Source organism: Schistosoma mansoni, chromosome 3, assembly GCF_000237925.1.
Source record: "Schistosoma mansoni strain Puerto Rico chromosome 3, complete genome".
In the NCBI taxonomy this organism is placed as follows: domain Eukaryota; kingdom Metazoa; phylum Platyhelminthes; class Trematoda; order Strigeidida; family Schistosomatidae; genus Schistosoma; species Schistosoma mansoni.
This window is the reverse complement of record NC_031497.1, coordinates 9,272,136-9,298,662: the sequence shown is the minus strand read 5'-3', so window position 1 is coordinate 9,298,662 and position 26,527 is coordinate 9,272,136. Positions and strand designations below refer to the sequence as shown.

At 32.6% G+C, this 26,527-nt stretch overlaps 1 protein-coding gene across 1 annotated transcript; it reads left to right on the top strand.

Annotated features, from left to right (window-relative positions):
• Positions 1 to 878: 878 nt before the first annotated feature.
• Positions 879 to 26,527, top strand: Smp_145970 (putative recombining binding protein suppressor of hairless; the record flags this gene model as incomplete). The annotated part of the gene is made up of 7 exons (XM_018799141.1): positions 879 to 1,093; positions 7,281 to 7,691; positions 16,913 to 17,159; positions 19,440 to 19,689; positions 21,275 to 21,525; positions 22,854 to 23,393; positions 25,901 to 26,527. 7 exons carry the CDS (start codon positions 879 to 881, stop codon positions 26,525 to 26,527), a joined length of 2,541 nt encoding a protein of 846 aa, XP_018650960.1.

The following is a 26,527-nucleotide window of genomic DNA, read 5'->3' as shown; positions in this document are numbered from 1 at the left end:
ATAAAGTAAGAACTATTAAAATCTTCCTACTTTCATCAATTACTTATTTGGACAGTAGCTAAATATTTTGTAAATTCTTTTTCTCGTAGTCTCATTAATTTGTATTTTACTGGGCTTATATTATTAATTTTCATAATATTCAAAACATAAAACAATTAACAAACAGTTCGTTTCTCAATGTAGAGGATACGGTATTCAGCGTTCAACCAATTATTCTTGAGCTCAAATTTGTTCGACGTTTTTCAGTATAAACACCATAGTTTTACTGTTGAACATTATGAAATAGATATGTTGCCTACATACTGATAGTTCGGTCAGTAATCATTCATGTGTGATTGTTGTTTTTCGCATAGTTTCTAATATCATCATTCATATTATTAAGTCAGAAAATTTTAAATTTAATCATAAAATTAAATTATGCAATCATTTCTAATTATTTAGTGCCTCAGCCATCATCAATGGCTTCTACAGATCAAATGAATTTCATGACTACAAACACAAATGGATCTTATGGTAATTATTATCCTCCTCATTATCAACACCATCAGACGACGAATTCACAATCAGATTTTAGTCATTTATTTCATTCAAATATAACATATCCTTCTTTACTGCTTACACCATCGGTTTCGAATCCAGCATCTCCTATCTTTCCTCCTCCTCCACTACCACCAGTTAATACAAATTCTGGGAATATTTTTATGTCTTCCAGTCATACAACAAATCCTACTGCTTCTGGTGTTTATCCTGTTGCTGCTGCCGCTGCCGCCGTAGCTGCTGCTTCTTTTCAATCCCTTTCATCATCTGTTTATGATCAATTTTATTCGGCAATATCATCAAATAATCTAACAACTGTTAATAATAATAGTAGTACAAATATGCATCAACATCTTACTCATAATTATAACTCTCATTGTACTTCACAACAGGCAGAAGATTCAGCTCATAATGAATCAATTTCTTCATCTTATAGAAATCCGAACTTAACTGGTTATTCCGAGATTACGCGAACAACATATCCTTTAATGTCTACTCATTTATTTAATCAACAGCGTCAGACTTCTTTATTTCCTACTTCATCTTATGGTACTGAGTAAGTGAAAGGTTTCAGTTTATTTAACTGTTAATCACCTTTTGTGAATTTTGTTTAGGGAAAATAATTTATGGTTTCCATTTTATGATTTCGTTAAATGATAGTGGTCCGTAGTCTGTATATTGCTGTAGTTCTTGAAACACTAAGTTTAATAATGCCTCCCTACCCTAGCTGCTACCTTGATGTGGTGGTCAGGCTTGCCTATCGTGATGACTCAAAAGAACTTTGTTGGCTGGAAAATATGTTCCTTTAGGTCCTACCATGCGGGGAAGGTCGGCTGGAGAATGGTAAGACTAAAAGTAGCGACTTAAGACCCGAGGGCGAAGTCGTACTGCTGACTGTAGAGAGTCGTGACAGCAGTAAAATGTTTCCTTCGGACAACCATCATCTACAGTGATGTTGCTTTCTCAAAGTCGACTCAGGTGGGCTCAAATAGATCGTATTGCCACTAGCCATCCTCGGAGGGGCTCGACAGAAAACCGTCGCTCGTTCTGGAGCACATATTTAGACACATATCATACTCTAGTTCGAGCACGTATTTGTCTGCTTCTTACGAGAAAAGTCACAGAGAGAAAATATCCCTTAGAGTCTGACTTACTGATGAAAAGTTAAGAAAATATTTCAGAAGCAAATATAAAAGGAGTTAGTCAACTATGAGAGTGATATCCACCCTGAGGTAGCTTGGTATAATATCCAAAAAATAGTGGAAACGGTAGTGATATCTAATAGTAACTCAAACTAAACTCTTAGGAAAAATCAGTGGATTTCAGCGGCGTCTACAGAACTGATAGATGCTCGGGAACTCATCCCGTCCGGCTCCGAACAAGATGAGGAGCTTAGGCAGCTTAGAAGTAGGCTGTTCAAAAGCCTACGTAATGGTCGTGAACAATGACGGCTAGCGAAAGCAAAAGAGATGGAAAAGGCAGCAGGGATAGGCGATAGTGGACAACTGTTCAGAATTATCAAGGAAACGGATATTAAGTATCCGGGTGTTAGTGAAACTATCTCGGAAAAAGACGGGAGTATTATTCACTCTCAATCCAGGAGATTGGACCGTTGAGAAGAATACTTTGTGAAGCAATTCAACTATCCTTCAGCATCACTTCATTTACCTACTATATCCAAGCAACCTGAATAGCAAACTGATGTAGGTCTGCTAACTCTTAGTGAGGTTGAAAAGACTATAACTAATCTAAGGTGAGGGAGAGCAGCAGGGCCTGATGAACTAACCCGGTAATTTTAAGGATGGTAGTCCAATTTTAGCGGTTAGATAAACTAAAATCTTAGCTTAAATCTGAGAATTGGACGTAATCCTTCCTATCTGACTGGTCTCGATCACTGATTGTCTCAGGTTATAAAAAAGGACAGAAATCCTTTTGCGATGCTCACTGACGAATCAGATTAATATTATGTCTAAAATATTGGCCTCAATAATACTTTGATGTATGACTAGAGCTCGTGCACGTATTGAGAATTTAAGACATTACAAATAGCCACAATCATCTCAATTTCTGTCAAGTTCCAGACCTAAAATTCCTTGATTGATTGGATTTACTAACTATTGACCCAATTTTCGCTCAAAGTGCATTGTCTCCGTACTTTACAAATAAGAGTCAACAAGATTTTAGAGACTATATTCTACGGGTTCTACCTATTGAAGGTAGATTTTAGTATCTACTGTGAATTACATCGATAAATTTTTCTCTGCAATATCTTAGTATTTTCAAACATTTACTAAGCATATATATATTCACCGTTAAAAAAGTGAATTAAATTGTATACTAGCCAAATTACTTTACCAAATTTATGCGCATATACATTGTAAATGTATATGATTTGTTTTTAGCTTTTCCGTAGTACATAAACAACACAATTAGTCAGTACGTTAGTATTTACATTATTGAACGCGTAGTATTTTTGGTTATTGTTTTTCTAGTTAATTATGTTCATGACTAATCCAGTTATATCATAAAATTATACACGAAAAAATCATTCAATAAATTTTGCTTATATCCGTAGTGTGAGAAATTTATTTTAGTCAATAAGTAGTCCAGGTATTGGTTGTGTATACGTGTGTGTGCTTTGAAGTTAATTCATTTCAGTGATCTAGTTGGGCATCACATTGTATGCATTGTTTTGGTTATTTTGACATATCAATACGAAAAGTAAATAAATGGGTAGCAAGAGGTTGCTCACATAAGAGTGTTTTCTAATTTTCGATGGGAGTCTACCTAAAATCAGTTCGTGATTTAAACTGAAGAAAGGAAAACTTATGCATTCCAGTATTTTTCTACATAGCATAGCTGTCATACTGGCGACTGAATGTTAGGATAGTCTGAGAACTATTGACTGAACAGCATTGTCACCTCTTACTTATCATAAACAGATTGGTGTGAATATTACTTACGCTTGTTACCCCTCATGGAGAAACATAGGTCTCTCACCAGCATTCTCCATCTCACTCTCTCCTGGGCAATCCTTTCCAGTTCTTTCCAGTTGCTATTCATCCTTTTCATGCCTCCTTCCAGTTCTCGGTGCAGTGTGTTCTTTGGCCTTCCTCTCTTTCGTTTCCTTTTAGGATTCCAAGTTAGAGCTTGTCTCGTTATGGAGTTTGATGATTTCCTCAATATGTGTCCTATCCACTTGCATTGTCTTTTCCTAGTTTCCTCCTCAGCTGGAAGTTGGTTTGTTCTCTTCCACAATAGGTCGTTGCTGATGGTATCCGGCCAACGGACATTTAGTATCTAACGTAGACAATTGTTTATAAATACTTATGCCTTTTTGATGATGATTTTGTTTGTTCTCCAAGTTTCGACTCCGTACAGTAGAACTGTCTTGACGTTCGTATCGAAGATTGTGACTTTATTGGTTGAGAGTTGTTTTGAGTCTCATATGTTCTCTAACTGTAGGAACGCTGTCTTAACCTTGTCAATCCTTACCTTTAAGTCTACATCGGATCTTCCACGTTCTTCGATGATGCTACCCAGATATGTGAGTTTCTCCACCTCTTCCCGAGTTTATCCAAGTATGATTGGTTTATTGCTCTATATGTTGTATTTGAGGATGTTGCTTTTTCCCTTGTGTATGTTGAAGCCTACTGATGTAGAGGCTGCTGCCACCCTGACTGTCTTCACCTGCATTTGTTCATGTGTATAAAATAGAAAAGCTAGGTCATATGCGAAGTCCGAATCGTCTAGTTGCATCCAACTTGTCCATTATATTCCGTGCTTCTCCTCAGATGTGGTCTTAATAATTCAGTCAACCACCAGAAGAAAGAGAAAAGACGATTGTAAGAAGCCTTGCCTGACTCCGGTCCTCACTCAGAATGCGTCTATCAGCTGTCCTTCAAGTATCACTTCGCAGTGTAGTCCGTCGTACGAATTACATATGATGTCAGCGATTTTCTTATGTACACCATGGTGTCGAAGAAGGCTCCGTAAGGTCCTCCTACCCACACTATCAAATGCCTTCTCATAGTCAAGGAAGTTGATGTATAGTGACGAGTCTCATTCAACTGATTGTTCAGCGATGATCCATAGTGTCTCGATTTGGTTTGTGCACGACTGATCAAGAGTTCCTCGAAGTGTTCTACCCATCTGTTCCTATATCCTTGAATTTCAGTGATTGTCTTTACCTTCTTTGTCCCTGACCGATCTCTCTGGTTCACCATATTTCCCCGCCAGTTTCTTCGTTGTGCCTCATAGTTGTCTGATATTTCTTTCTTTTACAGCTTTTTTCTACTGCCGTTGCTAGCTCTTCCACGCGTTTCTGCTTGTCGACTCTAATGTTCTTCTTCACTTGCTTGTTTGCTTCAGTTTATTCAGCTTGTGTCTTGACTTTCTCTGTTCTTGTTCGACTGTTGTTAATTGCTGTTCTTGTTCTTCCTTTCTTGAATCTCGTCTAGGGTTACGATAGAGATCCATTCCTTATGATGATGCTTCTTGCGTCCCAGTACCTGCTGAGATGTTGAAGCCAGTACTTCTTTAATCCCTTTCCATTTGTTCTCCAGCATAGTTTCTTCTTTCAGTAGATGCTGTAAGGCTTGGAACCTGTTGTTGAGAGTTATCTTGAATTGGTTGAAATTGTTAGTATCTCAAAGAAAGGCTGTATTGAACCTTCGTAATACTGTTTGTCTAGTTGTCCAATGCTTTTTTGGCCTCAGTTTCATCTTGGCAACCATCAGATGGTAAGATGAAGCTATGTCAGCTCCTCTCCTGGTTCTCAAGTCTTTCATTTTCATTCTGAGATTTCTGCTGATGCAAATATGACCTATCTGGTTCTCCGTGGTGTGGTCCGGTGTATGTGTTTTTGTGGAGATATTTTGCCGTCTATAACCAATTTGTTGAATGCGCATAGATTTGCTAATCTCTCGCCATTCTTGTTCGTTTCTCCCAGTCAATCTATATCTTCCTATGATGTGATAATTATTCCTTCAACTTTTAGGACAGAGTTTAAATGGTTATTCTGCTTAGTGTTTTTGTTAGCAATGTTGTTTTGTATGGGACGGTGTTGATGATCCCACACCCAACCTTCCTCCTTTACCTGGGCTTGGGACCGGCAGTAGCCCTTGAAGAGCTACGAATGGAGTTGGTGTGAATGTACTCAATATTGTTAATTTTTAATCTGTTAAACTTAAATGTTGTTCCGTTTTAAATTTTAGACATATTGAAAAATGAGTTCACTAAATTCATCACAGACTCAAGTCCGACTAAAAATTTTAGTGATGAGATTTTGGTAACTTAAACAAAAAATTGAGCATTCAAACAGAAGCTTGACATACAAAAACAAAGCATATCTGATTTACAATGACATTTAGATATTCGGTTACAAGAAATTTGTTGTCACTAATTTCATGACTTCAGCAATTTATTTCAGCCAGTTATAATTTATGAAAATATCTCATAGATATTTTACAGTTGTACGAGTTTAATGTATTTTTTTTATAACTATTACTACCAAGGATTGTTTGTTGAATATTGTTTTTGAAAATAAATAAATAGTTTTTTCGAAATGGCGAACCGATCTAAGTTGGACAGCCATTGAAAGTACCGGATGAACGTTTCACTTTAGTATAGGACTCTTCAGTAGAGCTCAACTATAACCTGGCCACCTAGAATCGATCCGTTCGTGATTTCAATAAAATTCAGCAATCTCCCTATACTGAAAATAGTTCTTGCTTTAATATTATTGAGTTAAATGCTTATTCAGTTAGTATCTACAACAGATCTCTACAATTTTTTAACAAAGGAATCAAAGCATAAAGTTTAACTGGCGAAATCTTCTGGCTATCAATATGTATAGTATTCAACAGGCTGTAATAAAGTGATACATATTCGTGTACATATCGTCAGATCACCTTGATAATTCATTATTACAAAAGTAAGGTTTCATAATTAATACTGACTTATATTTGAGCGTAAAACTGTTTTTCCACCTAAAACCTAATTCAAAACGTAACTTTTTAAAACTTTATTAGTCTGTGTGAGTAGTAAATGGTATTTACGTAAATTAGAAGTTATAATTGTGATCAAAATTATTGTTTTAGATATTGAAAGAAACTTTGTTTATTTTTCAGTAATAAATTGGAAAATCAATCCATTCCTGACAGATTATTACTTGATCAACAATTGTCTAAGATAATTGACAAAGAAGAACAAATACTTCAGCAACAAGAGCGAGCTAACAATTCAGATCATATTGATTTTTTCAATACACGAGTTCAACCTTCAAAAAATTTAGTGAATCATTTATCTGTAGATAATCAATTTGCTCCAAGATCATCATTGTCATCGGAATCATCATCGTCATCAACATCATCATCATGTTCAGAGACTTATATGAATTCTTCTCTACAACAAGTAGACCGAAATGCTAATGAACACAATAGTAGTAAACAATTATCTAACGATTTTACACAATTTAGTAAAACATTCCAGTTGAGTACATGTGAATCGGGCAATTATCATACTAATCATAATAATCCACTTATTTTATCATCATTAAAAGAATTTCAACTTGATCAAAACAGATTATTCAATCTTTCCAATCATTTACTAATAAACAATAGTAATTGTCAATATACCATCAAAACCACTATTAACAATGGTACTATCAGTACTACTACCACAACTACTACTGTGACCGCTACCAGTACTACTAATAATACAAACAATAATAAATTATATAGGGAATCACTAAATTCTTTGAATTTGCCAGTATTTGATGAAAATTATGACCAAATCAACAGGAGTAGAATAGATCAAAGGGAAACTACAAATAATATTCAATTAGATATTTTACAACCAACATCATTAATACTTAAAGCAGAAGAGAATTTACTGAATTTCCCATCAAGCTCTTCATCATCAACATTATTATCTAATCGATCGAAAGAAACCGATAGTTCATATATAGCCACCATGAGTAGTGGTGAGAGTGATGGCGGTATTGTTGCTGTTCCCGCAAATACTGGTTGTTGTGAATCATTAGGTATATTGACACGAGCTATGATGAGAGCCTATCTAGTTGATCGACGCGATCAAATTTTAATCATACTCCATGCAAAAGTTGCTCAAAAATCATACGGAACAGAAAAACGGTAAGTAGTTTATATCTCTTTTAAAGTTATAGGGAAAGTACAAGACTTACTTTATATAGTGTGTTCAGGTTGAAAATAAACATTTGCTATCAAAAAAATATATTGCTACGTATTGTCAGTATCGATCGACAAAACAAAACTTATTGAATTATTCTCATCAGATGTTGTTATTCATTAACCGTTAGAAATGAAAAACAAATTACCGTAATTGAAAGGTAACGATTCACGATGCTGTAATGCAGTTCTTTGTTTATGAGGTAGTATGTTTTTTAATCTCACATTCAACCTCCATCTGTTACTCGGGCTCGAGAACTGTAGTAGTAGCTTCAGAGGCGGCTTCAGGTAGAGTTACTGATCTTTAAATTATTATTTTTAGCTGGGGGAAAACTTGTTAGCTCAGCACATAGTACATGATCGATAAAAGAAAGTCATGTGATATTGAGCTCACTATCTGATTTTAGCTCTAATGGTACTGATCGAAACCCTAAAAAATGGTTCATTCTGGTTTTCTTTCAGAAATGTCATCCAGCAATTAATTTCTTGTCAAGCAAAGAAAAAAGTAGAACTCGATTAGAATTGTTGTTGTTATTTCTAAGGTTCTAATGATATGATTCTCATATGTATTCTTTTCGGGGGGGGGACCCCACAGACATACTAGAAAACTATGATACATATTGTCACTGAATAAACAATAGTGTTACTTTCTCATTAATATACTGCTTTAAACATTCATAAAACATTTAATGCTTCTACAATGATGAAAGGTAAAATGCATATTTTTGAAGCGGTTAGTGAGTGCCGATTAGCATTAAGAAGCCGTAGGGCTTCTAACTGTTTATCTCCGAATAGTTATCATCGAATGTTTATTAGTTAAACTACGTTAAATTGTGTATGGGACTTATTAAGTATTGAGGATACAAGTGGTTGGTTATTGAGTGGTGACCAGTGTTATGAATGTCATGAAGCTCTTCTTGGTGCTCATCAAATTTTGTCGGGAAAGTTGAGATGTATCTATTAGTCCAAGTAACTGAAAGTAATATGAACTATTTTTGAATGTTAGGTGATTGGAAGTCATCAATAGGAAACATTTCTTGACCTAGGTTTCGTACTAGTTTTTACTAATCAACAAAGTGTACTTGTAAGCTTGAGTGAACTAACTCTCGTTGGATTAGAATCCAAGTTGCCTAGCTGCTCGGTCTGATAATTTATCATTGTGTTGACTAAATACTGCATGAAATCAACCAATTTCAGTTTATTTTTCTATTTCTTTCATCATATTTTTTTTATGTAAAGAGTAATAATGCAACTTAATAATCAAGAGTGTATGTTCATGCACTTAACATCATTTGAAACTAGTTAATGACAATGACATTCCCAATGATACATTGTTATTGATTTTCTAAAGCTTCAACGATTATTAAAATGACCATCTCTTTAATATTATTCATGAATTGTATATATATATATATATATATATATATATATATATATATATATAAAGAGAGAGGTGTTTTTCATCAAAATAGATGATAATTACTTGAATTAAACAAGTTTGAACAAAGAATACATATTTTTATGATTTTGAATGATATTCAATTCATGTGGTATTTCATTTTTTATCTTTTTTTTTCAATTTTGAGTAAGAAAAATTTTTAGAAGGGGGTTTGTTAGTAATATTACTAAAATCTCCACAAACCCCCATCTGATAACGATCATATGCTCACTAGTGACTGGCTTCATGAGGTATTTCCTGGAGTTCTAGTGAGAAGCAGTAACCAGTGGAGTTCAGCCAGGTCTGTTGTGAGATATCAACTCACTGAAGACATCGGTGAATGGTTGCTCGACTTCGTAGATTGGTTGAAGTTAGACATTAACACCGTTGGATGCCGGCTCAGTGGTCTATCGGTTAAGTGCTCTGGCGCGAGTCTGGTAGGTCCTGGGTTCGAATCTCGCGAGACGGGATCGTGGATACGCACTGTTAAGGAGTCCCACAATAGGACGAGACGGCCGTCAAGCAGTGCTTCCAGGTTTTCGATGGTGGTCTAGCTTCAACCGCTAGCTTTCAACTATATAAGAAAAATTTATTTTATTTTAGAAAGGGTACGCAATTTAATATTCCAAACTTTGTTTTATTCTTTTTGATAAATATCATTACACATTCACAAATTATAATAAACCATAATAAAATACATATTGTACTTAATGAAATGAAATTACATTGATACATTGATAGGTTATTGTAGACAACATTTTTTGTGATGTATTAGTTTTAATTTTTACTTTTAGTTATTATCATTAGTATGAGGATTTGTGGGGATTGAAAACATTGTAGTTAACTTCATAAACTGATCTTGATTAGATAGTCGTTAGGAATCAGGAAACACTAAACTGCTATTTCGATCTAGTATGTGACTTTTCAACAGTGTAAGTTCACGATCTCACAGAGAATCAAACCTGGGATTGTTAGTTCTCCCGGCTAAAGCTTAATCATCAGACTGTTGAGCCAACATTCAATAGGATATATGTTTATATTCAATCAACCCGCGGTATTATGTAAACATCTTTCATAACCTTCGGTTGGTAACCGCCTCTCTGTTGGATGCCGACTCGTACGGATAAGTTCTCACCACGAAACCTGCAAAACCTGGGTTCGATCCCCAGTAACATTATGGATGTCCGCTGCTGAGGAGTCCCATGCCGGGTCAAAACCCTAGTCTAGTTCTTCTTGGTCTTCATATATTTTTATTATTAGACTTTTCAGCTTTAATGGTCAACGTAAAGTTATGACGTGTTTGTTTTATGTTGGTTATTTACTCTCTCCCTCCCTCTCTAAGGTGGGATATGATTCGTCCACACACACATACACAAAGACAACTACATTTTGAAGCTATTTAAACATAAACCTAGTGGAGAAATACAACTTACTGATTAACGTAATTAATTTAAAACTCCAATGTAAATACTGTAAACAATTGGGTGGTTGATTACATATAGATACGTGTAAGCATATTTACCAATATGGGCAGAGAAATAATATATATATTTATCATATATCAAAGATTTTATATAATTAAAATTAGTGGAACAGCAGTATGTTGGAGGTGGGGAATGATGATTTTCTGTTATCGTTGCGCAAGATAAATTTGTTCAGATGAAATCAACAACAATTTACCGAAGATATTAAGGTTAACATTCATCCAAAAAAGCAGTTCTAATAGTACCACAAAGAGAATTTGTTTTCCTCCCAATTTATTTATGAACTGATCAAGGTTTTTGATAAAAGATTTCCCAATATTTGACACAATTAATTTCTGTATGAATAGTTTATTGTAGTTATATGGACGGAAACTGCAAATTTTTTTTAGTCAAGAATTTTTAAAAACAACTTTTTATGGTAGGCAACATGTATACTTAGATCAAAAAAATTTGTTGTATATTTTCTGTCCTACCGCTTTATGCCCCATGCAGAGTTTGTATGTTACATTCATATATCTATAGATATGTGGCAGCCAGTTAATATGGTAGGAGAGAACCAGGTGAGAGTACACAAAAATCTAGAGTAAAGCGGTATCTCAGCAGGTTTCATTCAGTATGGATAATATTATCACATAGAAATTGTGGTCGTTTTTGTATTCTGTACTTAAATGAACACTGGAATTTTTTAAAACAAAGAAAAGACTAGAGGTTTCTTGTTATATCATTTTCAAACACAAATATATATCATAAACGTTAACTAATTTTTCAGTTTTTTATCATTCGATTATTATGCTTAGTTTTTGTTCGAAATTTTAGTTTTGAGCTATTTATACCATTGAATACAAACAATCATTTCACGATAAGTATAATGACCAATTGTGTCATATTTTGAGAAATAGATTCACATGGAAAACAGTAGTAGACTTTTTAATTTCCCAGAATCAAATATCTATTTCTTATCAGTTAATTGTAAACATTGAGTGATATGGGCCGGAATCAGTCGTAGTTGTTGCAGATTCATTCAGTTTCTATCTTGGATTAGATCTTATGTTCCAGTATTCCTTCATCGATAACTCTCCACTCCCTTTTCAAACTATAGACTAGGACTTCAGTCATTCTGATTATCTTTGCTGCTACACTATTTTCCATTCCTTTGCCATTGATTTTTTTAAAACTCCATCTCGCTATACTGATGCAGTATGGAGATTTAAGCTGACTCATCTACTTCCCTGATGTGCTTTTATTATGACTGAATGACTTTTTATAAACTGACTGACTACACTGATCAGTAATTTTTCCAAACTCACTAGTATGTTACGTAATAATGAAGTGTGAATAGTTAGTGCGCAGTTGATAAACTGCTTTAAAGTGATATTATCCCTCTTTCTTCAACAAAAACGTTTTAAGAGAAATTATACTAGGATTTCTATGATATTCTATGAATTGTCGATGAAGTTCAGTGGTTTTTGAAGTCCTATTGATATCTTCCAACTTTTAATAGTTGATTATTTTTACAAATACTTGTTCGGTAACTTTAAGTCATGCGAATTTAATTTTAGAATTATCACTTTACTTAGTTACTAAGTAGTGAACGATTTTCAGTTGAATTAATTCAATTGTTCTTCTATATTAGCATTCATTCTCTCGAGGTTTTTGTAATAATAAGTGAAACTGAATAAGAACTAGTTGTCAAACTGTTTACAGCCTACAAGTCATTATTGTAAATAGGGATTTACAATATTTTGAATTGGCATTTCATTTAATATCAGTGAAAATTGAAAATAACCTTTAAATCTATCTGTTCCGCTTTCATTTAATCAATTATCATTCGATATTTTGTTTTACATTAGTTAAAACCTAAAAATACACTGAGCCTTTACGATACATATAAATTAGTCAAACTTCAGTATTTTGTGTGAACCAACAATGTTAATTAAATGATAATTCAGTAATACGTGTACATCTTTATTGTATTAAGCTTAATAATTATTATCTTATTTGAGTATCTAGATCAAGGTATGTTGAAAGTATTTCAGTTAAGTTATAGTTATATGTCTTGACGTGAAATGACATTAATCTCTTTTTTTCTGTTAGTTACCTTAATACAACACATTCAATTTAGGAATAATGAGTTAAAATAATCTACACAGTAAATTAATGCGTATAAGAAACTAGGACTTAATGCACAAAAATGTCTAATTGTTTAAAACTAAGTATTCTTGTAAAGTACAACATATATGTTTACTAGAAATTGTACACCTAAGATTTTGTCTCTCTCTGTAATTATTGAGTAGGTAAAAGAGAAAATGTATCAGCAGATCAGAATATTATAAAGACGTTCAACATGTAACAATTGGTATGATCAAAGCTAAAGAGAAACAAAGTAGAAGTGGTTATTGTCACAGATTTAGATCAGTTGAAGTACCAGGTAGCGTACTGAACAGTTATTTCATTCCTAGTATATGATTCTTCGATAGTGCAAACCCACAACCCAGATTAAGGTTAAATCCAGAATCTTTGTTTCTCTCGATCACAAAAAAGAGAGTAGTTTATTATGAGAATCACTTTTTTATGGCACCTTTCATGATATATATATATATATATATATATATTGCAAAGCTTTGATTATCTTTTATCAAGAATTCTCTGTATGTGTACAAACATCCATTTTGCTCAACTAACTTCACCGATAAACTTTGAAACGTATGAATTCCGTCTTATCACGATAATCTCAAGAAAAAAGATGTGAAAAGATTGAATACATGAAATATGAATGGTATTGTTAGTTATTTCTAAAAACATAAATTCTATTTTGACCAACCGTCAGGAAAGTTACCATGTAACTGTTTTCTTAATATTTGATTGTATGAGACATTAATTATATTTATTTATCCACATATACAATATATATGAATGATTAAATCTACATTAAAATGATTTATATATGCATATTACCAGCGGATTATCGTCGCAATATGTAAAGCTATATGTATGTAGTATGGAGGTACAATTTTTAACAAACTTTTCTAGCCCCTCGTTCTTTCTATTTACAGTTTTCTAACAAACTGCTTAGTGCATCATACTAGAAGTTTCCTTATATAACATAGTCTACTTTAAGTAGTAGGTAAAAAGTCAAGGGGAAAAGGTATGTTTAGAACTAAGTACAAAGCATTTGCGAACACAGAATATACACACGTTCATATGCATTTGGGATATTATTTGATGTGTTATAAAACTCGGTGGTACGTATGGATTAAGACTTTAAAATGACAATGTAAGTGGTAGACAAGTAAGTACCATATTTACAACGGTTTGTACTATTCAATTGTCAGTGTTTTAGGATTGAAATTTACCGGTCTCATTCTGAGTCGATTTTCTTGATATTGTCTTGTAGTCATAAGTTCTAGTAAAGTTTGATTATCTCTGTCAATCGCCTCCAAAATGCTCGTTTCTTATTTGTGACTCATCAACTGGGTGTACCTGTATCAGTTATTAGCTACCATCGGATTTTACTGAAGTAAATATTCTTCCTAATATACGTATATTTTCAGGTAATTTTCTTTATTCTTCAAATTGATAATTTAGATCAAATATTGTTACTTCTAAGGTGTTTTATTTAGAAATTTATAACTATATTTGTAAAATATGGATTATTAGTTCTGAATAGGACAGTATTGCTAATTAATTGAAAGATAAGTTACTGCTAAACTGGGAGAAGTGTATATCTATCTATATGTATACAATTAATGCAACTACTTTGTAATTTAATGATTAACTCTACAATATTTTAAACCAACTTTTAATCTGTAGCTTCATTCAAGAAATGTCTATTTCGAGGAGTTATAATGGAACAGTAGGCACAGTAAATAATGTTTATTTAATGGGACGGGCATCTGTAAAAACCTACTTTTATGTCGTAATCAACTCTAGATTCATATTTTTTACACTATACAGAATTGTTCATTTTTTCATTAAATTTCCCATCGAAAATAAATAAATGCTCAATATTTTGTGAATTTCATTCAAGAAAATTTAATTTAGTCTTTGATGATGTTCTGATCAGTATAAAAAGAAATAAATACACATACTTAGTAATACTTATTTTTTAAATTGTAGGAAACCACAGGATTAAAGTCTTTAGAACTAGGTATGATAAGTTGGACAAGTTATTCCATCCTCTAATATATTAACATCACAAGTGACCGTACTATTTTTAGATAATATCATAACTAGAGATTGTAATAATAATATAATTACAAAGCTATTGGCTATCTGGACTCATAAGCTCAGTGGATAACGGGTTGGGATTTCGAAGCGAATGATAGTGGTTTTGAGTTCCAACATGAACATCGGGATGAAGGTATATCGATCCGATGAGCCCTAAACAGGATGAAACACACTCACTCACGACTTTTATCTTTCTTTTTCTGTTGACTATTTATAGATTGTTATTGTCCATTTTATGCCTCATAGAGATTGTCTTGTGGTTTTGAGCGTGTAAACTTTCATTTCTCACCAATATTTGTTTAGGAATTGATGTATATATTTTCATATTTCCATGGAAAAAGAACACTAAGGAGGAGACATTTGTGATATCAGTGTTGGATTGTATTTCATATACGTTGAGATTTTGTTAATATTTAGTTACGTTTGTTCAGAGAAAGTTCACCTGTTCATGGATAGAGTATGTACATAGCTGTTGGATTGTATATTTATCTTTGTCAGTTAAGAACAATATTTATTTGATGAATTATTGAGCGAGATTGTTCAGTGTCATCAAGCTGCTCTTCTTAAGAATTCGAGAAAAAGTTGTAAACATTTCACCGGTTTTAATTCCGTAAAAACCAAAGGCCTAGAGATAATATTTGTCTACCATTAGCTTACATTTATAGTATCAATACATATTACTTAGAGTGTTATAAGTAAGCGAACTTAAAGTAACGAAAATGCGTGACTGAATTTTAAAAAATCTAGTGGTTTCAATGAACTCAAATTAAACGGAATAATTTTATGCAATAAGAGAGGAAAAAATCCTATCATAAATTCCTTGAGATCTATGCGGTCTGTAATCGCGTGGTCATGGTTTTTTGTTATTCAGTACCTGTGTAATAAAATGCATTAGTTAAGTGTTTATTTTGAGCAAATGAAAAGGGGACAATTTTATTTTTTTATAAAGTTTACATCAGACGTTGCAAGCAATCACGTATGATTTAGTTGTTAGGCTGTATTATTTTCCAATAATATAATAGGACTGAACGCATTTTCTTGTCAATACTAAGAAATATAAGCTTTATATAAAGATTATCTTCTAAGATGTTCTTCCTCGACTTTCGTACAAAATACTGAAATTCATTCATCAACAGTATAGCTGAGTTGTACCCCGATTTTGCATAAACTTCTGAGAAAATTCACCTTCAAATTTATAAAAATATAGGTTGTGATACAGTGTCAGTTTCACATGGTGAATAATAGTGACTTGAATGGGTAGAAACAAGAACACATTTTTTGAATAACCCACCCAGTTCATTTGACCGAAATTAACTGACTTACATAGCGCTAGACGGTGAGAATTAATACATCAAATCACAGTCTATTATATACCTCTTGCATATATTCCAGTCAAACGATATGACTAAGGACACTAAAAACATACAAATGTTTAACAAATATAAATATAATATAACCAATAAATATCTGTAAGCCTATCATATATCATGTTACTAATCTCTTAATCTAAAGTTCATTTACTTTCATAAACGGGTCTTTTCAAATTTTTTACCCCTTACTAATAGAACAGTGTCGGAAGTCGTTGCTTTTTATGTTACGCTCAGTAAAAAGCACAATTTTTCCTCAAGTTGTCTTTTAAAAAAGTCTTTAGTAATTTGTTAAAAAAAATATTGCCATTTATCAAATAGCATTATTAATAAATATATATGACTAAAAATCATCATATGTACAATATGGTAGAATAGTTAAAAGTTGGTATTTTTGAATTGTTAACAAAACTAAAACGATAGAAACTGTCTCGTATACTTCTTGCCATTAACTGATAACAGTTCATCTAAATATCTATTTGATTTTGCATTGACCTTTAATAGGTCCATAGATTGAAAAAAAACGTTAAGCAACTCATGTTTTTTAGTTCATCATTAACGTAGTTTTTTTCTATTAAACTTCAGTAAACTATTTTTTCTACACCGTTTCTCTTGAAATTCACTAAAAAATGTTATTTGTTTACTTAACAGTTTTTTCTGCCCTCCACCTTGTGTATATCTTCGTGGTGAAGGGTGGGGATTACAATATAATCAAACATCACATGATGAATCAAAATTAAGCTCCAGTCATGAACATGTTGATCAAACGGATTTAGTGAGTTATTCCACAAATAATGTTCGAACTTATTCTCTACAAAATAATTCATCATGTTCAACAGCTACTCCTATTCCAGGACCTTCACATTTATCGTCTTCATTTACAGGAGAGCAATCTCAAGTGAGTAATGAATCTTATTTCTTATTAAAATATATAAAGTGACTAAAAAACAAAGTATGCTCACCTTGGTTTCGCTTTCATGTATGTGTAGAAAATTAGAATGATTAATTCTATAATTTGATTAGAATTTCAATAGTCAGTGATAACTTACTTGATCATGTGTTGAAGAGTGATAGTTTTGGTAAGTAGTTAAATGTTTGTCTTCAAAAAAAAGATAAGTCATACACCTAAAAAAGTCATGTTATTACGATTGAGAATTTTGATCTAAAGTTATTCATAAAAAATATTGTTATAGCCTTACATTAAAATCTCATTATCAGTTAAAAGGGATTTTGTTTAGTACACTATGAAGGAATGTGAGAAATCTCAATGTCTTTGATCATTGACGCCTTAAATGAATTTAGTTATTAGATTTATGGTTGAGGTAAATGAATTAAATTAAGTAGTGATGTATGTGAAAGAGACTTCTAACGATGTGGTTTGGAAATATACTTAGTATTTAGAATGAACAATTTTGATGAAGTATATTTAACAGTAATAGGAGAATGAAGAAGCTTCATAATGTTGTAATCAAAACGGTGGGTGACCACATTGTATCTAACTAGTAGTATATCTTAAAAGAAGCTGTATATTCGATGGTGTTATTAAGGTATCAAATAAGGAGAGATATAACAGAAATGAGTTTACTCTTCATCTTATTCTAACTCAGCTAAAAAAAATGTATGTAAGCTTAAGTGTTGATTAGTGTTATCTATCAGACATTATTTCAATCTGAATAGTCAAAAACTATCCAGGTCGGTAGTTCATATATGAGTTCTTTAATAGTATAGAATGTCGTGCTTGTAGTTGGATGTTATTATTAGTCTAGAAACTGCCAACCAACCATACATACCGATCAATGGTATGCCTGATGAACTTTACAAATTTTATTTTAAATGAAGGTATGTGAAGTTTAAGATTAATTAAAGGTGATGAAAACAATAGAGAAGTATACGATACAAGACTGCTTGTGATTTACACAAAATTCATCAAATATAGAAAGGATTAAGTGTTTATTTGAAAAAATGACTAAGCTAATGTAAGAAAGACGTGACTTATTGTGACATATTTTAGGTAAATCTGGTATGTGACCAACAATGGAATCTAGAAAGCTCGTTTTGTCCGATCAGGTACTAAGATGGATAAACTTGTATCTCATTATAAGTGTTCACATTAAAACTAGACCTAAGTACCTTTCACTTCAAACGCAGTCCTGAATATAAACAACAAGAACTTACAATCTCATGTGAAAAAAGCTGCAAATCAAATCCTTGTATTCTATTTTAGGAATCAGGAACACACTGATGGCTATGAAGTATAACATAAACATAAGAACTGAGCAGGAAATATAATCATTTGTAGATTGGTGAAAGCTGTTACTAAAGCCCATAAAATGTTGTTTGAAGCTTATTAGGAATTAATTAATAAATTATTCAGTTGAGAAATGATTTTATTTCTTTGATCCCATCGTCAAGTAGATCACTGAAAAATTTATTGTATTGTAACCTCAAGATATTCCCTACATAACTGAATTCATCATAAACTGATATGTCATTAATTTGGTTGATATCTGGAATAAGATGTTTAGTGTTTTTTACTTTTTGGTAACTTCATAAAATTTATTCTTTGTCATCCAATAATAGTAAACTGTCTTCGTTTTCTGATGGATTAATCCAGATGATAACAAGTGATTTTTACATTTATTAAAGTGTAAATCTGACATTTAGTATAACACCATAGTTACTCACTTTAAAAGACGAAATTTGGTGAACAAATAAGGAAAAACGATAAGTGCCGCCATATCTATATAACTGAAATTAACAAAGGAAAGAAAAAAAGCATTTAACTGATAACTCAATGTAATGCTTCAAGAAAATATAAAATGGGAAATAACAGTACCATTGTCTATTGTACTTATGACTGAGGTATTTTGAAACTTATTGAAATATTAATAAGGAAGGTAATGACAATAGAGAATGAGATACAAGACAAATACTATTTGATAAAGAATATTAAAAATTAATCAAAGCGTAAAAGCTTGAGAAAAGCGAAGATTACTGATGAACATAGTCAGCTTGGACCGTTTTTGTAGATCATTATCAATACGATTCAGTGAAATTTACCAACATTTTATTTATTGTTTTTTAACTATTTAATTTCAATATTCACAATGTCATTTTATTACAGAAATAAATGATAATAATACCAATATTCTGAGTTGTTATTTTCCCTTTTATACAGATACTTGCTTTTATGGGTATTGGTGGATCAACTACTCCAGTTGAAATGATTCAACTAAATTTAGATGATGGAAGAGATTATTCAAATGCTAAAACATTATTTATTTCGGATTCAGATAAACGAAAGTATTTTATGTTAACATTGAAAATGTTTTATAAAAATGGTAAAGATTTAGGTCAATTTTATTCAAGACGTATTAAAGTTATTTCAAAACCAAGTAAAAAGAAACAGTCATTGAAAAATACTGATTGTAAGTAATAAATTTTTTTTCTCTTTTTGACACTTCATTATGAATAGCAATGATTGAATAGTTGTTCAATGGTTAAATTTCACTCAATATTCATTAAATATTTAGTCTGGTGGGTGTTTTTGAAGATTGGTTTGGTTTTTAAGTTGTATTGATTACAGGATGATCTCAACAAAACTCCTTCAACTAAATTGTGATAATCAGATCACTAGTAACTTACTTCAAGATGTTCCTGAAGTTCTTGTAAGAATTCATGACTAGTGGAGCCTAGACATGCCGAAAGTGAAGTAATTGGATGTAAGTCAAGTTATATTAAAATTGGATTAGTATAATTATAAATACTAAACAAGCGATTCTAGCGGTTAGCATTTGTTGCGTGGCCTTGAAGACCTAGTTTCGATCCATGGCAGGGCTGTGTATGCACATTTTTGACAAGTCTCGTACTAGGGCTAAACAACAGTCCAGTGCTACCTACTTTTCAAATGGTGCCCTAATCGAGAACATTCTGTGACAAATACGACTTACAAACTTGTTAAATGTGTTTGGTTTGTAATTATTTTTAAAGAATTTATAATATGGAATCAATAGATTATTTTATGTGCATAAAGAAATCTTATATAATCTCTATCATGTGTACCATACCTCAATAGTTGTATTTATGATTAAAACACTAGATTAAATGCGTTTTGATGCTATCACTAGCGTTAGTTTCATATTTATAAATGAATGCTGTATTGATCTAAACATTGCCGATACTCAGGAAACATTTTGACATATATATGAATCTCGAATATATTCCAAAGATCACTAGTGAGTTTTTATTCACTCCGTCGGATCGCGTATTTAATCTTTCAGAGGTTAGTTTCACGATTTAAAGAGACAATATTTAGAAGCTTGACCACTGTACATGAATATCTATAGTCGTAAATATAGTTGTCAATGATTAATTTGCCAAGTAGGGAGACTTTTTGTTTGTATTAGATTCATTAAAGGTTTCTTTGTATGGATAAGATTTATTGAAATCCTAGAACAAATAAAACAAGTCTTTTTCGTAGGAGAAATAATAGTACTTATCATTTTGAAAATATTCATTATTTTCTTAGAAAGATTGTTTCATAATGTACTGATATCTCAAATGATGCCAGGAAGTGTTTAGTCAATAGACTGTTTCATACTACTTCAAAACTCCTCTACAACTGATATTTACAACTCCCCATGTGACTGAATTTAAGACCTCTAGGTTTACCAGTGAGCTAGTGAAGTGAAATCATTGGTCTAGGTTCTACAGTTTCAACAAAATCTGTGACAGTACGACTAGTATTTAAATTCATCAACTGTTTTATAAGTTTTAATACTGAATGTATTTCTATGCAAATTGGTTATTACATTATGAACAACGTTTTCCCCTCTACATTTATCGGTAACCAATCAAGCTATGCGCAATGAGCACTATTAGGCACATATAAGGAATTACTTTGGTGGCATACTGTATTTGATGATACTTGTAAAGAGTTTGCTACAGTGTGTTCATTAACTCATTGATTAGAATTAATAATATTTTAAATATATTTTACTTTCAATGTTTTAGTATGTATTGCATCTGGTACAAAGATAGCCTTATTCAATAGATTACGTTCACAAACCGTCAGTACACGGTATTTACATGTTGAAGATGCTAGTTTTCATGCAAGTTCAAGTCGTTGGGGCTCATTTACAATCAATTTATTAGCTGATGATCAAGATGAAGCTGAACAGTTCACTGTACAAGACGGTTATATACACTATGGTCATACAGTGAAATTGGTCTGTTCAGAAACTGGTATGGCACTTCCTCGTTTAGTAAGTCTATATATATATATATATATATATATATATATATATATATATATATATATATATATAATTAGTTTTTCTTTATTAGCCTACGGTAATTCCTAATTACGAACTGTTGATGTTTTCATTCGAATGGGATCCAGTGCGAACACGAGAGACTAGGCGATTGACACATTACTTTTTGACTATTATACCCTAAATGATGTAAGAAGTCAATAATTCATGGAAATCACGATTTTTAGTGAAGGCAATTCGGAAGTCAAACAACTCAGTGTCTGTAGTAACAACACATGACTTTTGAATATGGTGAAATTAACGGAGTAAAAGTAACAATAATCAGTTGAATTTACAATAAAGTTAAATGGGGAGAGATATGTATTAAAAAAATAGTTTAGTTATCCTTATAAAAAAGAGCTAATATTTATTGACAAGAACTATGTAATACGAAGTCACCTTAGCAATATATCAATCACGTATGAAATATAGGTTTCCATGTATTTAATAGACATTCCTACTGCACAAATGTATTTCCTTATTTTTAGTGAAACCCCCTGGTAAATATTAAATCCTCTGACTCAATGTGATCATCTTAGTATGAAAATAGGATTTAAGTACTATGTTAATTTATTATGTTATTCAATGTTTACTGAATACTAATTATTATGTTATACACAGTTCATTGTATATTATCCAATGAATGGCACTTTTAGTGTGTGACGTAACTAACAGATTTATTTAAAGTGAAATGTATTTGCTATGTACTTGACCAATAACCTTTTACTGTGATTCTAAAAGAATATACTTTGGAAAGTACGTAAAATAATCAGTAATCGGTTACAAAAAACCAAGCAGTTATGCTTATTGACTTTCATTCATTTTTCTTACGGATTACCGAAATTATAAACTTGACTGGGCTGATTTCAGTCTAGGCATATTACTTACCTTCACAAACGTCGGACGGCTTACATAACATTTCCGAGTCAAGAATTACTTTATAATGTACTGCTGAGTTACGGTATTAAGTGGAGTCACTTGTGTATCTACTCAAAGTATTAACCTACATGTCCCTGCTTAGGCCAGAAGGACAAATGTACGCATACCTATCATCTGTGCATGTTAGAATTTGGTTTCGGCAATTATACCCTCCTACTCATTTTGATTTTTTTCATTTGCTAAGTAAGTTCGATATACTGTAGGGAGTATATATATGGTAATTAAATCAAACCACAATACACAACAGAACTATTTTATAATAATTAAATAAATTTATTCACAACCCAATGAGTAATAATTATCAAATTAATATTTATCCCATTATTTCGTTTTCTTTAAAGATTGTAAGGAAAGTAGACAAAACAACTGTTCTATTAGATGCTGATGATCCAGTTAGTCAACTTCATAAATGTGCATTTCATTTAAAAGATACGGATAGAATGTATTTATGTCTTTCACAAGATAAAATTGTTCAATTGCCATCTACACCATGTGATGAAAATCCTTTGCGTGAGAAAATAAATGATGCCGCAGCATGGACTATTATTAGTACAGATAGAGCGGAATATCGTTGGTTTGAACCTAGTCATTTACCAAGTACATACAGAACAAAAGATGGACAAATTAAACCAATCACACCTCCTCCACCATGTCTGACACCAGTTACACCTGTACCAATTGTACGAGATATGCGAGTGAATGGTGGTGGAGATGTTGCAATGCTTGAAATAATTGGTGAAAATTTCAGTCCTAGGCATCAAGTATGGTTTGGTGACGTTCCAGCCCAGACATTTTATCGTTGTGAAGAGCTGATACTATGTTTTGTTCCAGATATATCAGAATTTCACAGAGATTGGACATATATTCAGAAAACTTTAGAGGTAAGCTAGATAAATTTAATTTATTTCTTCGATTGTTAACAAAGTCCATCACTATAGACTAGTCCCCAAATCCTTTTGCTGCTATCTCTATACATGCAAACAGTCTGCTATATATGTATATAAGGTGTCCTGCCACTAGTATTCTGAAAACATTATTTATATCAAGTCGCAACGCCTAATTCGAACTGTTGATGTAAAAGAGAGTGGATACATTTCTTGATAATGAAGGTGTAAAAATTGAAGCTACTTGAAGTCTTTTATTTTTCAATTCGCTCCTAATAATGATGTATGATATAATTGATTTGAATTGTCTGACAAACTTTAAATGTAATTAGTGAAGATGTCAATACGGTTTAACCAACATTGATGAGATTTAATGAGAAATGTAATTATGTTATAGGTAGACGTAGACCTTATAGTCAAATACTATACTTGTTGTGATCCTCTGACGTTGCATTTTCCGATTGTATGAATGTGAAGCAAATAGTTATTTAGTCCGTCAGATCCTTGATGAAATCGGTCTTGAGTAATATTTAACATGGGGAACTTCAATCTTCTAACCTTCGTTCATTTTCATGACATATTATTGAAGCATGGTTTAAATAACATTTAAAACAAGTTTAAGTAGAGAGCTAAAGATTGTTAACTTGACATTAAAAAAGATCTGGTCTTAATTTACTGTCTAACATTTTTGCAGAGAATTTAATTACTTCATATATATGTAGCTGAATAATCAATTAAATACAATGTAAAACGTGAATGACACAATAGTTTACTTGTTTCAAATCTCACCGGTGAATTGATCAGAAAAAATGTCATACATTCCATATTTCTTCTGCTACTTCTTTATATGAATTGTTTTTATTTGTCTCTTTGTATCTACTCATCTTCCTACTTGGTGTTGTACATCGTACATATCGGTAAAATTTAATAACGTGACCTAATACGATGATTAATATATATTTTATGTAGTTATGATTAGTAAATAACTGAAGGATATCAAAAGATTATCATTGCATTAATAACGTTGACAAAACTTGTTTCCGTTGTCCTTCAATAAATAATGGACAATACTTGGTACGCTAGATAACAATCATTAAAATTACTAGGTGATACACTAGATAGGTCACATGATATGGATAATCACATAATATCCGACCAACAATTGGAAATCGCATTTAAGTCAGACAGTACAAGCGGTCAACACGGTGAAGACCAAATTAGAGTGTCTTTACTATATAATCTAATATATTTAGCATCATCGAATATGTTTATCGTCGCTCACTATCATTGGACTCATTTCACCTTCGTTTTATTTGTCAAAATATAAAAATTAGTTTATGTGAGTCAAGAACAAACATGGTTTATTTCAAAGTTATAAGTTTGTTTGTTGTATTGTTGCCTAAATTTGATTAAAAGTGACTACAGTTCAGTTCCATTTCTAATTTTTTTCATGTTCTCTAAGAAGAATACAACATCTGTAACTCCATGGTGTTGACTAGGAATTAATTTAAGGAGAAATATTTCGTCCTAGTTTAACAGATGTATGTAGTGTGCGTGTGACCCTTACGCTTTAGCGAATGAAAATCTGAATTTCGAAATTACTTTGTTTCCCGCTGTACTACTGGTGTGGTGAATGCTACTCATAAGACTGCCTATAGGCGGTATGTAGCAGAACGTCGCGTGGAAGTTGCTGTGGTCGCAGCCGAGGAGAAGGGTTCTTGGAGGTCAAGAACATGGAATACGCAGGGTACTTTGAAGATTAAGAGAGAGCGAAAGAAGATATTCCTTTAGCCAGTGGTGTCACTGCCCAAGGACAAGATGAAGGTGCCCTGACCTCTACCATTTAAGGATGAGGATGTTAAGAGTTTCCTGGGGCAGTTTTAAGCCACTACAGAGCTGATAGAGATACGGGAGCTGGGGGCAGAGTCGACGACTCTAGAGACACTGCTGCGGGGCTCGACAAAGGTGGGGCTTGGTGGAATAGACTTTGTCGACTAGGGGACACGGGACGTCCTGGTTCCCCAGCTGATTACCAGGCAGAGTTACAGCAGTTCGGAGCTCTGTATCACACGCTGCATGGGGACTAGCTGGAAAGGTGAGTTGAAAGAACAGTTGCTGGTATCCCAGTCCGTCGAGTGTCTCGGGGTCGATAATTGCCCTTTCGACTCATCGTCAAGTGCAGGTAATGCACGTCAGAGCGGGTTCGTTACACCAGACGCAAAAAAATTCGTACAGTAAGCGTCAACAATTATTTTTACCATTGGTAGTTCACAACATTTCATTAGTGTATCCAAATAATCTATTTTGCTTACATTCACTTCTTAACAAATAGACTTACGATACAATTTTAACTTTATTTAGTCTTAGCTTAATTTCAATAAAGTCTAACAAATTGGAGCATTCTACAGATTATGTTAAGTAAAATTTCCACAATCTTTTTTGAATGAACAGTCTACTTTCATATTGTGTATATTGTTTTCTCTACAATTTACTATATACCCCAGGTGCCAATTAGTTTAGTGCGACAAGATGGTATTATCTATGCGAGTGGTTTAACATTTACTTACCATCCAGAATCTGGACCAAGACAACATTGTCAACCAGCACTTGAAATTATACGTGCAGCAAGTATTGCCGCTGTTGCAGCGGCGGCAGCAGCTGCGTCTGCTGTTACCTCATCAAATTCTTTGTCAACATCAGAAGAATTATTATTAGAACCTTCATGTTCTTCTAGATCAGGTATTGTAGTATCTTCTTCAACAATTGAATGTAATAATGTTGTACCACAACAATCATCTGAATTCAATTTATCTCAACATAATAAAGATTCAATGTGCCTTGATAATAATCATAATTCATTTCTTGCCTCAGTATCATCATCATATCAAATGATAAGTCGATTAAATAATTGTAATAATACTACTAGTGGTTATTATGAAGATGAAACTTTTAATCAACAACATAACTATTCTCATCCTCATCATCAGGAGCATCAATTACAACAGTCACATCAACAACATCATTATGCTGTTGACACTCAGGAACATCATCTTCTGAGGAATAATAATAATAATTCAAACTCTTTAACTACAACAGATCGTCTATTTTATATTCCAGTGAATACAAGTTGA